Source organism: Melanostigma gelatinosum (genome assembly GCF_949748355.1).
Source record: "Melanostigma gelatinosum genome assembly, chromosome: 5".
Classification (NCBI taxonomy): Eukaryota; Metazoa; Chordata; class Actinopteri; order Perciformes; family Zoarcidae; genus Melanostigma; species Melanostigma gelatinosum.
This window is the reverse complement of record NC_136638.1, coordinates 6,432,610-6,449,898: the sequence shown is the minus strand read 5'-3', so window position 1 is coordinate 6,449,898 and position 17,289 is coordinate 6,432,610. Positions and strand designations below refer to the sequence as shown.

Below are 17,289 nucleotides of genomic sequence, written 5' to 3'. Positions count from 1 at the left end.
TATTTTGAATATTTAAGGCTTGTAAACATGTTCTAGTAGAAACCCAAGATACAAGTATGAACCTGGAAATGAACAGGGTGTGTCCTAAAAGCACAAATATAGCTTCACAATGGAAACTGCAAATCATGCTAATACATAACGAGATCCGTTATGAAATGTGGCCTCTTCTTGGGGAAATGATTATGTAAATGAGCACTTCTTCAGTGGGCACATGTATTTATTTTTCTCCTCCCTCTCCTCTCTGGGGCAGGTTGGTGGCGTTTTGCCCGGCAGGTCCGGCTGGTTGGTCGGCTGTGGGCGGTGATCTAATCAAAGTCCTGCTGCACTAAATCCAATCCCCGCGCTTCCTTTTCACATGTTGATGTTGATGAAAATATTCACTCTATGTCATCCAGTGACACAAAACCCATCACTGTGGGAAAACAGAAAAATCAAGGCCCTATCTGGAAAGATCTTCCTGGGAGTCGGCCTCGGAATTTACTCTGACAAGATTCAGCACATCACTCCAGAAACAGAGGAGAGGGAAGAGACGAAGGGGGAGGGATAGGAAGGAAAGGTATGAGGAGGAGGAGGAGGAATTCCTGCGTGTATAGACTGGTAGCAGCAGCGGAGCTCTGACACTCAACAAAGGTACACTCACTGAGAAAGTAAGTTTGTAGAATGAACAATCAGTAATCTGCAGCAGGTGATGCATCTTAACTTGACATGATGTGTTCAAGTGCTTCGTGTAAAGAAGGGCTAACGTGTGCTGGCCATGTAAATAGACTACAGTGGCATGTATGATTACACAGTGACAGTGTTACAGGCTTGAGCTGAACATCCTGTGAGTCAAAGATGTGTCCCGTTGCTGCTGCTGGGAGTCCTGACAGCTCTTTAGAAGTGTACCAACCTGGAGCTCATGCTCTACAGGAGACACTTTGAAAGTGATGAAGATGGTAGAGATGCTTGATTCTGTGTTGTGTAGTCAGAGATAATTATAGTCATAGAGTTTTTCTCTATGATCGCTTCCCAATTTGGTGGATTGTTGTTAATTCATCAGGGACACATGTTTCCACTGTCTTCGCCAAGTCCATCTTTGTCAGCTCGATCTGGGCCGTTTGATTACATCTAAGGAAGACGATTCAAGCCAAACATGAATAATATGAGGAAACAATCTTTTGCTTTCTCGTGATCTTCTACCAGGTGAACCATTGTAACAAAACAATGGTTTAGGGCTTGACCGGGGGTGATTCTTGTTTCAGCATCCAGATTGAGCAACCGTTCTAAGAGGTGTAACAAATGCCATCCTGTCTCTGTACATAACGCAGTCATCTTCCTCTGAGTGGAGGTCTATTGCGTCAAAACTCCACTTTGAGATTTGCGGCTGGATACCGGTTGCCTCCTTGTACTCGCTTGGTGTCCTCAGTCTGCATCCTGAATCAGGAGAGCAGTGTTCCCTGTTGAAATACTGGGTGGTGTACTTTCCAGCATTCAGCAGGTGGTCTTCTGGCTGACCGAGCAGATGGCAAACAGCGGCCAAAAAACAGGAATGCCACGACACATCCCAGTCCCCATATGTCGATGGCTTCAGATATGTGGAGGCCAAAGGTCACCTCTGGAGCTCTGTATGCACATGGTTACACACTCATTCTTACTTTGGAGGCTGGAATGGCCAAACCAAAGTCAATTCATTTCCCCCTGAAGGGCTCATCCTGGTGGTTGTCAGGTTCCAGGTCTGTGTGAAGGATGCCGATACCCTTCAGGGCTTCAAATGCTACAAGTAGCTGACGTGTTATGGGGCAGATTTCATTACGGTTCAGTGGTGCCTGTCTCTGCACCACCAAATCCTAAATGTCCAGCATCTCGAAGGCGAGGCGAGACGTGTCTTCGATGATAAAAATGTCTATGAATCTCACCAAGTGGTTTTTCTCTGGCTCAAGGGTCCTGAGTTGTTCCAGCATTTTCACTTCTGTGATGTGATCTTTAACGCCTTTGTGGATCTTGATGGCCGTGGTCTCGGATGTTTTGAAATTGACACACTCGGCTACTTTGCCAAAACATCCTTCTCCAATTAAGTCCAATACAAAGTATCGTACAGGCTTGTTGCAGAGTACGTTGTGCTTTTGCAGCTGAAATGGTGCAGGCGCTGACTCCTCGTTCTTTTCGTTTTCTTTATATGAGGTTGCGGAAGACATTTTTCCTGTCAGATGTTTCCAAATAGTATCGAAGTTGAGTCGATTCAGAGTAGGTCCTCCCCTGAGGGAGGCAATTATCCAACTTGAGGTCTTTAAACCTCAGCCAAGTGATGTTTGTTTTTAAATTGCATTTCTCCATGTCTGTGTCATCCACACAGATCTCAATCACTCGCCATGTATGCAGGCACACAGCAGGCAGCACCTATGAGCATGAGACAAACTACGATCGCCCCATAACAGTGAATCAACTCGCGCAGATTGCAACAGTTCTAACCGGAACCGTTTAATGCAACAGGCTTGCAATGGAACACTGCAAATGTGTTGCTCAAAGGGGAACGAGTGAGAGCGTGTAGTAGCATGGAGTGCAGCAGGGATGATGTGTTTTTGTAGGCCAACCTGAAAGTTGGCATCGCACTGGTTCCCTCGGCACAAAGTCAAAGGCATTTTTCTATTGGATTATTGCAGAAAATAAGCTCTGTGGCAAACCCACGTTGATGACACTTTGACGTTTCGTTAAACCAGATAATCTTCCCAAATGAACACCACTGTTGTGATTTGTTATGCGTGAATTGGCAGAAGTAAAAAAAGCTAAAAACAAACTACTACTAGTCGGCCGGATGACGTTTAGTAGTCGCTTCAAAAATCATAAAAGTCTTGTTTATTTGTGAAGATTATCTTGTTAGTCTACAAAAATACGTCATTCCTGTGCCGCCCTGTTTCCTCAAATTTGGCACAAACGTCCACTTAAGGTTGAACTGATTAGAATTTGGTGGTCATAGGTCACTGTGACTTTTGGCCATTCATTTTCATATGCTTATGTCACACAAATAGGATCAGCTGATGAGCTGATGACATTGTGGACAGCCATAGATGTAAACTGCGGCTCGTCTGTTTGGCGGAGGCATACGACCGTCAGGCAGTAATTCTAGGTTGAACTGTTAACCCCTTAAAATGCAGTGAATGTTGCTCCACCTCACATGTTTCACTTTCTTATGAAACTAACACACACAAAAACAATCTGTGTCTTTCACATGTCCATTTCTCACTTCCACAAATCCCCCCACACACACACAGCAGCAGGATGCAGAGTTCGCACACACACACACACACACACACACACACACACACACACACACACACACACACACACACACACACACACACACACACACACACACACACACACACACACACACACACACACACACACACACACACACACACACACACACACAGAGAGAAATAGTTTATTGCAGGCAGGCTGGGGAGTCCGATGATCCTGGAGACACAAGGAAACAGGGGAAGCTCAAATAGCGCAACGAAATAAAGGCCAAGCGCACCAATCTACCGTTACGGCTGCAACAACGATCTAGAGAGGAGTGAGCCAAGAACCGGGGTTCATATATTGCAGAGTGATGAGCTTAATGGAAGGCAGGTGTGGGTAATCACAGGCAGAGCCACACACAGGGAGCAGGGGGGAAACCCTGACAGCTGTGACAGGTTCATCTTATTCATGCAAGTGATTAGACATCTTACACATTCACTCAACGAATCATGTTCATGCACATACTGCTTTACTGGTGATTTGTGAAATAGGGAGGATCATTAAAATAATGAATATTTTTTACATTCACAATGGATCAAATAACTACTGGCGGGTAGTGATGAACTTGAGTTATCACCTGAGTGTCCCTCTGCGTCTTTCAGCTCGTTGCTTTGGGTGCTGGGTGAGGCTGCGGACGGGGAGGACGAATGTTTGACCACCTATTTGACCGATGATAAGGGCTAATATGCTACATCTTACTATGCATCTATGCATCTTACTAAATGGTTAGCGTTTTAGTTTACCCTAATGCAGCAACAGAGGTGGAGGCTATTTTATTTTGGACGCTAAACGCCAACAAATATGAAGATGATTGAAGAAGAATATTTCAATAGAATCTTCTTTTCAACACACTTCAGTGCAGCACGTACGGAAAGTGAAAATAAAAAGGAAACGAGTTTGGAACGCAGCTCTGGTCTTTGTTTAGCGCTCAAATGACGCAGTGAAGCATCAACCAATCATTTTGTGTGGATATCTTTCATCCTGTTCCATTCCATTAAAAAAAAAGGAAATTGTGATTAGCCAGTTGCCAGTGCTATTTAACGTCATATTATATTTGCTTGCAGACAGTGTAGCTGGCCACGCTCGGCTGTTTCGTCGTTGTTGCTCGTGAGCCTTCTGCGCCGTTAGCTTGGTGCCATCTTGGCTACGGTGCCACTATCTTAAGACTCATTGGCTTTTGTGGGAAAACGTAGACAAACCAACATAAAATACACAAATCGACAAAAATAATACAAAATTCAGATGTTTTTGGGGGTTTATGCTTTAGTGTTTCTTTCCCTCGAAATGTATTAACACACATAATCAAAAACTTATTTTTTCCTAAACACTGAGTAGCTAAAGAAGACAAATATTCCTGCTTGCAAGCAGGAGGCTTATTCATATCAGTACACATATTGTCATTAGTAGAAGTGGAAACACATTTGTTGGTTAAACAATGTCATACTCTTACTTATAATACAGTATGTGAATATGTGTAACTTTTCCCTGTAAAGAACCATGTGTCCATCTTTCCAACCTATTATTATCACATTATCCTACATGTAGCCATTTGGCTAATCAAGCTATATAGCGCATGAGTGTGTCTGCATTAAAATAGGTTAGCATTAGCATAACAGTCGGCTATAAAGTGAACAATTTTAGAAAACTGTATATATTTTATATATTTTTTCCATTTTATTAGTATTACTGTTTTTGGTAAAGTACGGTTACATTAATACAAGCTGTTGTTCTCCACTATAGCTGTTTATGTTTTCCTGCTGCCAGGAAGGTGGAGGAGGGCTCGGTTAGGGGAGGGGTGACGCGGCAGGGGCGGAGCGGTTCTCCTCACCGGGCGGTGTCAGCGGGAGGAAACGGGACAGAGGAGCGGTGAGAGGCCGACGCAGGGATTCATTTACCACCGGGGATTGTACTGGATTGCACGAGCGGACTTCAGGTAAGAGGAAGGAGCTGTTTAGGGCGTTTTCTCACGCTCAGGAGGGGGAAGTCTGGCGTTAGGTTTACTAAGGAGCAGTGAAGTGGATTTATAACTCACTGCGGCACAGCAGATTATATACATTTCACACAGTGTACCTGAGGATATGGGATGAGATGTGAATAAGAAAAACAACATGATAAGAATGTATTTGTGAGTCATGTAGCAGATGACAAAAACTGGGTTGGACACTGGAAAGACCATTTTCTCAGGACACGAAACAATTGTGAATGTAATCTAGTCACGTGTGCAAATGCATGCTTTATTCATTCTTCATTATAATTTTATGAATATATATATAAATATTTCATACATATTATATATAATAAACAGTATGCTATAGCCGATTTATTGTAGAGCACGTTAACCAGCAAACGGATTTCTAAATAAAATTGAATTGTATAAAGGCAACAATTTTCCTGCAGTTTTCTACAACATAAAATAATATTCTCAGTGAATAATACTGGAGTGTGAGTGGCAGCAGCCATGCGTCAGGGGGATGATGGTGATTTGAACTGCACCGTCACTCTTATATACAGTCAATGCTCTATATACACACAGACGTGTGCGTGTGCGCGCGCGTGTGTGTGAGAGTGTGTGTGTGAGGATTCCTGCAGGCATCGAAATATCATCCAGAGCATCCAGTGCGATGGGCTCATTGTAGAGCCTCCAGCAGTGATTGGCTTTAAGCTACAGGAGTGGTCGATGATGTGTTTTTTATTTATTTTGTATGAGGACAATATGGTGCTGTAAATGTGTTTCAGACTTCATTGTTTTTATTAACTTTATTAGCTGGGCATTTTCCCACCTGGTAGACACAGATATTTGATCAATAGCCCCCCCCCTACACATGCCTCTCTAATCTACCTCTACTTTAATGAACCTACCCAGAAACACACAGCAAGGGCAAACCTTACAAGCTATGGCGGTTCCTTGTGAAGCAGTGACATCTTGTGGCATTAACAATGCTTTTCTTTCTTTCTCTCTTTCTGTAATCCAACAATTCTGCATGAGCTTGAGTTACTTCACTCTGGAAAAGTGATGATGATGATGATGATATATTGCACAAAAAAAGAGACCAAGCAATCATGTCTGTTCATGCACTCTATCGGCTTTTCAAACGCCCCCACACTGTAAATCAGTAACCATTGTTTTAAGGTCTTCTGTTGCCGTGAGGAGGATACTGTCTGTATTGTGTACACAGAAAGCAGCGACATTCATTCTTCAAATAACTTTGGCAATAGATACCTGACATAAAGCAATGTGTCACCAGCCCACCGTCTCTTTGGAGACATTAGTGGCCCTGTGATTGCCTGCCTGTGTCTGTGCGTGACTGTCGCTGCATTGACACCGCCGTCTTTGCATGTTCGTGCTGAAGCGTAGCCCATTTGTTTATTTGTGAATGCTGTAACCAGATTGTGCGAGATTTCTTTCAAGGCATCCAAAGATGGATTAAACCGGAACTTGATTTGAACTAAAACAAAAGGTCAGAAGCAACAATTTGCTGCATTGCGCCAACAGAGCCTTGCTACTGAAAGCATCATCCTAGCCTAAGATCTGATCGGATCTAAAAAAACGGATATCGTCACCTACCTCAACTCATTAGACTGTTTGGTGGTATTAAAGGGTCATATCGCCCCAAATTACAAAATCATTTTCTCATACATCACACCGCAAATAACCCCACGACAGATGTGGTGAACCGAAGTATGGACAGAGATACATGATGCTTTGGCTAAATCTGTTCACAGTGAGGACTGTGGTGCTGGGGGGCTCAGGCTCAGTAAACATTTGGGTGAACTAATCCATTAACCTCTCAGACAGCAGATGTAAATGTGCTGGCCTACTCGCTGCTGTAATAGCTAATAATGCTAAATGGCTCTTTGTATAACTGATCATGCTACTGGGGGAGTTAACAGAGCTGAATGGCTCCAGTCTGACCCAAGCATGTAACAGCAAATAGAGCTAATAGAGCCTCATCTACTTTAACTCTCTTAACTCTGTTAACTCTGTCTGTTGTCCTTTAAGATGCCCAACTCATAACTCAGTCATTCTGCTGAGCTTCACTATGTTCAGCTACGTGCTGAATCTTCAAGATTCAAGATTCGTACAAAATGAAAACTCCAATTCATAAGCAGTAAAACACTGTTTCGCTCACTTCAACAGACTCGGGGGGGTTTGTTGTTGAAGTCGCCCTCGGTCTGGTATGACCAGTAGCGTACGCTGGCCAATGTTAGCAAATTCAACAAACGTTCGCTGACTTCATGACTCCTTCCTTCTTGTGCTACCACCACGCTAAGTTTATTATTTCTAGTCATCCCATACTTGTCTCTTGTGGCCACAGTGGCTGCTGCTCAGCATAAGTTACATCGGGTCACTTTAAAGGGGACTTTTTATGGTTATTTTCCATGGTTCATATTTCATAGTTCTACTGGAACATGTTTACATGCTTTAATGTTCAAAACACGTTTTATTTTTCTCATACTGTCTGTGTGTATATAGAGCCACCCTCAGTCTAAAATGCTTGCTTTTGGCGCGTTACAATGGAATTGTGGCGGAACAAAATAAACTTGGACACATTAACAATGTATAAGTTTAAAACTGTAAAATGTCTATACATGGTATAGTTGTGACATCACAACCGTACGGACGTCCTGACGTTTAAAGGTCTCTGAATATGGGCTGTGTATTCCTCCATTGAGTGCTTCGATACTTTCACAGTATTTATACTGCACTTAGACCCGCCCTATATATAAAAGACATGAAAATCTCACTTTGTACAACATGGGAACTTTAAGGCATGGCGATTTTGAGGGAAATGCTCCTCCGCAACAATATTATATGAATATGAAAAGCACAGACGTAGTCAACCAAACACCCACATTCCACTCATAACCAATCATCAATACACAGGAGCTCTTAACATCAAACCATCTCGTCCTGATCCAGCGTAAGAGAAAGCCGTCGAAAGATGAGGAACGCCGACTCATTTCTTTGAGAAACGCACACTACAACTTTAGCACGTGATGGTTACGCGTTATCATTATGTGTATAATGTATAACTCTTTTATTTTATAGGTGTCAACATGTCAGCAAGTGTCAGCGCTGAGGAGATGGAGGAGATCAGGGAGGGCTTCCAGCAAGTGGGTGAGTAACGCCATGTGTGTGTGTGTGTGTGCGGGTAGTGAAGTAACCCATCAGACAATGATGAACGAGTCAGCCATGTTTGAAGTGGGGTAAAGCAGCTGTGTGCGTCATCTGACAGACAGATGTTGATCTTGGGATAAATGGAAGGAAATGAAACCTTTGTTTAAGTTTTCTAGGTTCACTAAAGGGATACTGCAGCATTGCACTTAGATGTAAAGTCGGGGAACTTGAGACGGCGTAAACAAAAACAGTCAAATCGAAGACAGCAGCGGGAGGGATTTGTTGACATTTCGTCCCTGGATCAAACTCACAATGCAACGTCTTCCAAACTCCACGCGAACATCGAAGTCTCCAAACCCAAACTGAGATGATCCTGATGACACAACACGTGTTATTTCTTCAGACTGGACAAAGCTCCTCCAGAGCCACAGAGGACGCTACACAGTGTTTCCTCCACATGTTGAGGAGCACTCCTTTATGAACTGCCTGACTTTTCTGTGTACAATCTGTGTAGTGACGCAGTGATTTTAACTGAGAATAGTTATTCCTCTATTGCACAGTCCTGATATTGTCCCCTAGATCTTGAGAGATTTAGCAGCACGGGCTCCAACTAAAATCTTGCTTGCTATCTTCCCCCCCCCCTCCACCCCTCCGCCCCTCTTCCCTAGATGTGGATGGTAACGGGTACATCTGTGCCTCGGAACTCGGTGACCTCTTCAACAAGGTGGGCTGTTCCATGCCCGGGTACCAGGTCAGAGAACTCCTCCTGAAGCTGGACCGAGACAACGACAGCCGCATCGACCTCAAAGAGTTCACGGCTGTAGGTAACACTAACTGCACTAACTCAACCCATTCACAACCATTACCAACAGTTAACCAACTAACCATCGACGAAATGTTGACGAAGTAAAAGTCCCAACGCAATGACTGATATTCAGCTGACGAGATGAGTGACTGACTCAGTACGTATGTCCGCCAGTATCTTCACAAATGAAGCCACAACACAGCAGACGTGCTCTTCTAGGTGGGGGACAATTGGGCCCCGTATGGGCAGCCCGCTGTGGGCCCAGCTACCGTCCTGAAATGCCGGGTCGCTTGTGGGCCCCGCACTTTTGGGCCCAGGTGGTTCGGCCCACCCACATACTTCAAATACACTTGATTGACTCGAAGCCTTTTTTGTGTGCACATTCAGATTTTCCAGGAAATGAAGGACGACCGCATGTCCCAGAGCTTCAGGAAAGCTCTGAACAAGAAAGAAGGCATCTTAGCCATCGGGGGAACCAGCACGATCTCGAGTGAAGGAACTCAGCATTCCATCTCTGGTTAGTAACACTATTACCTGTAGAATGATACGTAAGGGCCCAAATGTCATCAAGCCAAGACTTATGACATCAGGACAGACGGGCACCTGATATTTGACTCCACTGCATTTCAGAGCAGGAGCGCTTTGCCTTCGCCAACTACATCAACTCTTCTCTGGAGAAGGATCCGGACTGTCAACACGTCCTGCCCATCAAGCCCGAAACTGAAGCTCTGTTTAAAGCAGTGGCAGACGGCATCATACTTTGGTAACATACTTTGGAATTATCTGTACTTATCCATCAGTAACTCTAATTCTGACCCTCATCAGCACCCTTCATGTTCCCATCAACCCTCCACTGGTCCTCACCTGTTAACCTGTAACTGTCTTTCAGTTCAGTGTGCTGATGTGTTGTTGTTTTCTTCTCACATGCAGTAAACTCATCAACCTCTCCGTCGCTGACACCATTGATGAGAGAACCATCAATAAGAAGAAACTCACACCTTTCACCACTCAGGTTCGTTAGCTCGTGTCTGAACTAGTTAAGATGTAAATGTTTTGTTTGGTGATTTAACTTCAACGCATAAATCATTAAAATAAACACATCGACTTCAGTGACCGTTACAAAGAGGGGCTTTTGGAAGACACACATACTTGAAAGCCATGTTTTTTAGGTTTGCTTCTGTTTGACTCAAACTGCATCCCTGGTTACACACATGTACATGATGCTGCATGGATCTGACCTCTGTTTTGGCCCTCCGTCACCCAACTTCAACTCCAACAGGAGAATCTGAACTTGGCTCTGAACTCCGCCTCGGCCATCGGCTGCCAAGTCGTCAACATCGGCGCCCAAGATCTGAAGGAGGGCAAGCCTCACCTGGTGCTCGGGCTCCTCTGGCAGATTATCAAGATTGGACTGTTCGCCGACATCGAGCTGAGCCGCAACGAAGGTGTGCGAACGGACGAGCACACGCTTGTCTGCCCAGCACGGACAAACTTTAAAGCACAGATTGTAATCGTGGTTAAAAACGTGAGAAGGACAGAAGTATCAGCTTGTGTCTTCTTGTTTACAGCGATAGCAGCGCTGCTGGAGGAAGGGGAGAGTCTGGAGGAGCTGATGAAGCTCAGTCCCGAGGAGCTGCTGCTGCGCTGGGCCAATTTCCATTTGAAGAAAGTCGGCATGTCCATATCGAACTTTTCTGGAGACATTAAGGTGAGGAAATGTCAGCGTGATAGCCAAACCGCTCACTGAAAACCTGTTTCAGGGTTTTTACCTGTGCCAGACATCTTAGATCTGTAATTGTTTATTCCACGGCAGTGAGCTGCCACCTGCTTATGTTCAATATGTGTCTGAGACAGTTATTTTGCAGGAAGGTGACGAATTGTACAGTAGGGCTGGGCGATGTGGAGAAAATCAAGTATCACAATATTCTTGACCAAATACCTCTATCGATGAGACGAGATTGTAGGGTTGACCAGTGGCGCTTTCACAGAGTGTTTACACCAGGAGACAAGTAGTAGCACAGCTGGGGTGCAAGTCTTTAAACCCAGGCCATATTACCACATCCAAGAAGAGGATATCTACTCGCATATCAGGATATCGATACAATACCGATGCATTGCCCCAGCACCGCTTGACTCCCACTAACAACCCATCACAATGCTGGTGAAGCGTAACTTTCTGTTTCTGTGTCTGTGCAGGACTCGAAGGCGTACTTCCACCTGCTCCAGCAGATCGCTCCAGACGGCAGCAAAGAGGACGTCCCACGGATCGAGGTGGACATGACTGGTCTTTATGTGAGTTAAGAGTTCAGCGTGCGTAAAGACAGCAGAGTGTGATGCTGAATGTATGTTCTGTGTTATTGAAACTAAGCACATTCAGTTAAAACTGCTTTTCCTTTGGCTAAAGGGGGCTAAAATGAAATCTGACTTCCTGTTGACCTTCCTTCTATCATTCTTCACGTTTTATTGTAAGCAGGGTTTAAATCTCTTTTTCCCCTCTGATATGTTTCACAGAATGGACAAAAGTGACATGGCTTCGTCTCTACAATACTACAGAATAATCTCTGTGGTTATCAAGTGTCCGTTTCATGAAACCTCTTTATGTTACATGTCTGAACCATCATCTCAATCCTGCCAAATGTCAGCGTGTCCATGAGGACATTAAGCCTGTTCAGTACAGTACCGTCCCTGTGAAACTCACATGCCAAATATAGTGTTTTGTAAATACACATATTTGGTTTGTATTTGAATTCCATTGCTGCCGAGTGCTGCAAGATGTAAATGTGTGTTTGCGTGTGTGTCACCCAGGAGGAGGATGTGATGAAGAGGGCGGAGTGTATGCTCAAACAGGCCGACAGCCTCGGCTGCCGGCAGTTTGTGACCGCCACCGATGTCGTGTCTGGGAACGCGAAGCTCAACATGGCCTTCGTGGCCACGCTGTTCAACAAACACCCGGCGCTCACCAAACCGGACGACCAAGACTGGGTTCTGGAGAGTAAGTGTGGATGAATAATCCCTCTCTCACATATACTCTCACATATACTGTCATCTCGTAAGGTCTCTCTCTCTCTCTCTCTCTCTAGGCGAGACCAGAGAGGAGAGGACGTTCAGGAACTGGATGAACTCTCTGGGAGTCAGTCCGCATGTTCACCATATCTACGGGTCAGCATCCCTCCGTCTGAAATCACTTGCTATGCCGACTGTGTATTTCCACACTGACTAAATAAGTCTGTGTACTTGTGTTGATGCAGCGATCTGCAGGACGCCATGGTGATTCTCCAGCTCTATGACAGGATCAAGGTGCCAGTGAACTGGGACAGCAGAGTCAACCTCCCTCCATTCAAGGGAATAGGAGGAGGGCATTTAAAAAAGGTAAATATACGAACTACTTTCCAAACGTAGGGGTTTGAGGTAATAAGGGGACATTCATATCTATATATATATATTAACTTTGTGTGTGGACAGATGGAAAACTGTACCTACGCTGTGGATCTGGGTAAGCAAGAAGCAGGTTTCTCCCTGGTGGGGATCGGCGGACAGGACCTCTACGATGGCAATCAAACACTAACTCTGGCACTGGTGTGGCAGCTGATGAGGAGGTGATTTACTCTTTATGGTGAAACCTAATATCATTACCTGGTAATTCTGACGGGTCAAGAAAATGACCCATAAACCAGCAAAACCACCAGTGAGAAGCTGCTCCACAGCCGGACACAGGCAGGGGGCGCTGCTCTGCCTGTGTTACACTGTGGAAGGAGGGCAAGGCCGATCGAAAGAGCACGTCCAACATGCTCATTCATTTCATTCAGAGAGAAAACATGCACACTCAGAAATACACAAGGGAAGGCGAGTTGACAAGAATTAACCGTCTTTGTGACTGAAAACAACGGGGTTCATGGGTAATGTAGTATTCTTACGTGTGGTCTTACGATCTGTACGCAGGTACACGTTAAATATTCTGGAGGACCTCGGACACGGAGAAGTCGCAGGAGACGATTTGATAGTTTCATGGGTCAACAAGACTTTGGCTAAGGCCGGCAAGAGTTCCTCTATCAAAAGCTTCAAGGTGAGTTCCACTTTAGTTGTGTTTCAGTTTAATCGTATATATATATATATATATATATATATATATATATATACACATGTGTATATGTGTATATATACATATATATATATATATATACACATGTGTATATGTGTATATATATATGTGTATATATATATATACATATATATATGTCTATACACATGTGTATATGTGTATATATACATATATATATATATATATACACATGTGTGTATATATATATATATATACATATATATATATATATACACATGTGTATATGTGTATATATACATGTGTATATGTGTATATATATATATATACACATGTGTATATGTGTATATATATGTGTATATGTGTATATATATATACATATATATATGTCTATATGTGTATATATATATATATATATATATATATATACATATACACATATATATATATATATATATATGTGTATATATATGTATGTGTATATATATATATATATGCATACATACATATATGTATATATGTATGTATGCATATATATATATATATATACATATACATACATACATACATACATACATACATACACACATATATATATATATATATATATATGTGTGTATGTATGTATGCATATATATATACATATACATACATACATACATACATACATACATACATACATACATACACATATATATGTGTATATATATATATATGTGTATATATATGTATGTGTATATATATATATATGTGTATCATTGTTGTAAGAAAAAAGTATGTATTTCGACCCTCCACTTTCCTGTATGTTTCATATAGTGTGTGTGTGTGTGTGTGTGTGTCTGTGTGTGTGTCCCGCCGTTCAGGACAAGACGATCGGTACCAGTATGCCAGTTCTGGAACTGATCGATGCCATTCAGCCACAGAGTGTGAACTTTGAGCTGGTTCAGAAAGGAAGTCTGTCAGACGAAGACAAACTGAGCAATGCAAAGTAATTACCCGCCTGCTATTCAAAGATCATACTTACTCTACACGCTCTTAGGTTGACTTTGACATCGTTACAGTGGGCCACGATTCCAGCCAGAATTAATGTCGGTCGATTTATGATTGGCAGCTTTGTCTCCAATCCGATTCGGCCACAAGAGAAGCTCTAGGAGAATGATAGCTGCATATTATGGATGCTGTGCACTGAAGCCCTATTCATACAGTACTCCGGGAATCTCACGGGATTTAGATGCCGGCTTATTTACACAAAGACCTCTTGGTCCGACATGAGTGGGTCTCCATGCTGCGTAGCAAGATGAACCTCCTGAATGCACCCACAATGCTGTTAAAACGGTGGTTTAGATAGATAGATAGATAATCACTTTATTAATCCCGCAAGGGGACATTGTTTTCGCTACAGCAGTATTTATAGATACAGTTAAAGCAATAAAAATAATCAAGATCATGTATGTCAGATGGCAGACGCAACCTCGGACATCAAGCAATTATGAGAAATCACAAGAGGTCCTCCGGTAATACTAGTCCAGGGTGAAAAGGGCTCCAGTGCATGTGGATGAACATGGCATTCATGTGCTTGCTAATTTATTTTAGGAAACTCAGAATTTTGACAGAAATCAAAGTCCAAATTCAGCTGGTAAAAAAACCCCAGTGATGATAAGAGAAAGTGTCGACCAGAAATACAATGACCGATCTGATACGTTGCCATAGTGATGCTCGCCATGCCCCTTTCCTGCACCAGGTATGCCGTTTCCATGGCGAGGAAGATCGGGGCCAAAGTCTACGCCCTGCCTGAGGACCTGGTGGAGATCAACCAGAAGATGGTGATGACCATCTTCGCCTGCCTGATGGGGAGAGGCATGAAGAAGGCGTAAAGGAGACGCGCACACACACACACACACACACACACACACACACACACACACACACACACACAGACTGTCTAGAGATACAGTATAAAGAGAGTGAACATAGCTCTGTTGTCTTCTTTAAATGTAACGGCTGTGATACACGGGAACATTTAAAGATGACGATCACGTATCTTCTCTCAGTGCTGCTGACAGCAGAAGAATCCAGGTGGTCATTCTTCCTCAGCACTTCAGGGTCTTAACACTCCTTCCTGCAGTCTGGCCTCCTCTTGCTGGCTGCATTGCCTCAAAGTTCCCCACGTGTCACTGCCTCACGAAATGTCGACTCAGTTCTGATGCATCTCCCAACGTGCCAGCCGGTTCACAGTTTGAGCATTTATTGCACTGAAGCCATAATACGATATTCTTTACGGAACACCTTTTGACCTTTTTAAAGAAGAGATGATATGTATGACCAAAGCTGTGCTCGACTATCATGTAAGTCCATGTACTAACTCATTGAAACAGATGTGGGTGAAGCTGTTTTAAGGGGATGATTATGAAATAGATGAATGGATGCAATATATTTATATGAGGCATATGTTCAGGTATGATTAATGGATCATCTTGAAGGACTTAAGGGGTAAAACCACAAACTGACTAAATAACATGAATGCCAGATATCTTAATATGAATCTCAACAAGGGTCTTGATTCTTTAGTTATGGTGACCGTTTCATGCTATTTGGTTATTAGTAGACTTGCAGATGATCCATTAAAACCCAATTGATATGTAATACATTCATACATTTATCAATGAATTGACCCAAAATAAATGTATCCAGAAAAAACATTAAAAATCCCATGAATGTGTGGATTATATATTATATTCAATCTGACGGTATTAAAAACCTGAATGCTGCATAAGAATCCCTGAAGATATTTCTGACCCGTAACGTTAATCAAACCCCGATATTAGAAACGCATCAAAGTGAGATTTTAGAGGAATAACAGGTCAGCGGTTTCTTCTCTACATTGTTGCCATCTGAAATGAATAAACAGCCGTGCTTGAAATATGACTTCAGTTCTGAGACTGTTCCTGAATTAGTCTGAAATATGAATCTGTCTTTGTCTAAATGCTGCAGCTGAATATGTGGATGTGTCTAAACATGTTCCAGGTCTGTTGCTGCTGATGTCAACGTTCCACTACTGTTCTCTTCTCTTTTCTTTTATCCCGAGTGTGTGTCTCTATCGGCCCTGTGGAACTTCACTGTAAGCAAAATTATTGCTTTACATGATAGCAATACTTCCAAAAGTCAGTGTCAAATCAAATCAATACTGTTCAATAAAAGCATTTTTCCAAGTGTTGCTTGATTGTTTTTCTATTTCTCTTTGTTCTTTTTTTCTGTCCCATGTGGAGTCGTTCAAGACGTGAGTATTTAATCAGAATCCGTCAATTGACTGGAATTGAGTTGGGAAATGAATGAATGAATTTGAAAACTAAAGCTATAAAGTCATTAAATCTGCACTTCAATTATGTTTTGAATGTTTTTCTGTCTTTAAAGTGAACACAGTAAAAAGAGTGATGCTGCAAACATCGTTACCTATAAACAGCTTGTGTGCATCGGTCGTACCACCCTGAACACAGAGGTTAAGCAGGGTTAAGAGGCAGTACTTGGACCTGTCTGTATGTAACTGTCTATCTGTTTTTATGCTTCTTGGATAATAAATCCATTTGATTTTTACTTTAACCTGCTGTGTTTTGCAGGCGATTGAGACAGCATGGCTGCAAGGGGGGTGGTGGGGGGGGGGGGCGATTTCTCCCTGTGTCCAGAAGTTATGGCCCTAACATGTACAAAATGCTGTACACAATAACAATTATGTAAATAAGTGTTGTAAGTAATCTCAATAGTGCTTCAAGTGTACAAACACAGCATTTGTTTGTCGGGTTTGATTCCTTGGTGACAAATTCTAAGACATAGCAGCCAACCATTATTTCGGACCAAAGAACCCATTCGTGCACATTACTAACTTTGCTTCTTCCCACAAGTACTTGTTAAACAACTAATTTAACATCTGCATACATGACACTATGCACAATATCAATTAGTAAAGTTACATCAAGTTTATACTTGAACAAAACAAAATGGATCAAAGAGAGGAATACAGGTGTGATGCAGGGG

General features: G+C 42.7%; 1 protein-coding gene across 2 annotated transcripts; it reads left to right on the top strand.

Annotated features, from left to right (window-relative positions):
• The first annotated feature begins 5,125 nt into the window (after window positions 1–5,125).
• LOC306778009 (plastin-3-like) lies at window positions 5,126–16,474 on the top strand. 2 transcript variants are annotated; one of them, XM_079269337.1, is made up of 16 exons: window positions 5,126–5,212; window positions 8,330–8,398; window positions 9,067–9,218; window positions 9,591–9,720; window positions 9,834–9,966; window positions 10,134–10,215; window positions 10,483–10,648; window positions 10,772–10,911; window positions 11,400–11,495; window positions 12,009–12,195; window positions 12,284–12,362; window positions 12,452–12,572; window positions 12,666–12,799; window positions 13,143–13,266; window positions 14,124–14,248; window positions 15,002–16,474. In XM_079269337.1, exons 2-16 carry the CDS (start codon window positions 8,338–8,340, stop codon window positions 15,132–15,134), a joined length of 1,863 nt encoding a protein of 620 aa, XP_079125463.1. In that variant the 5' UTR covers window positions 5,126–5,212; window positions 8,330–8,337; the 3' UTR covers window positions 15,135–16,474. The 2 variants fall into 2 exon arrangements, with proteins under 2 accessions (XP_079125463.1, XP_079125464.1); XM_079269338.1 differs by lacking the exons at window positions 5,126–5,212; window positions 8,330–8,398 and having other exon boundaries at window positions 9,082–9,222.
• Window positions 16,475–17,289: the final 815 nt, after the last annotated feature.

Bases quoted from the DNA above. Each gene is read 5' to 3' on its own strand.
- LOC306778009 (XM_079269337.1), top strand. From the start codon at position 8,338: ATGTCAGCAAGTGTCAGCGCTGAGGAGATGGAGGAGATCAGGGAGGGC. The intron at 10,649-10,771 runs GTGTGCGAACGG...TCTTGTTTACAG, and splicing joins CGAGCTGAGCCGCAACGAAG to CGATAGCAGCGCTGCTGGAG. The intron at 12,363-12,451 runs GTCAGCATCCCT...GTGTTGATGCAG, and splicing joins CATGTTCACCATATCTACGG to CGATCTGCAGGACGCCATGG.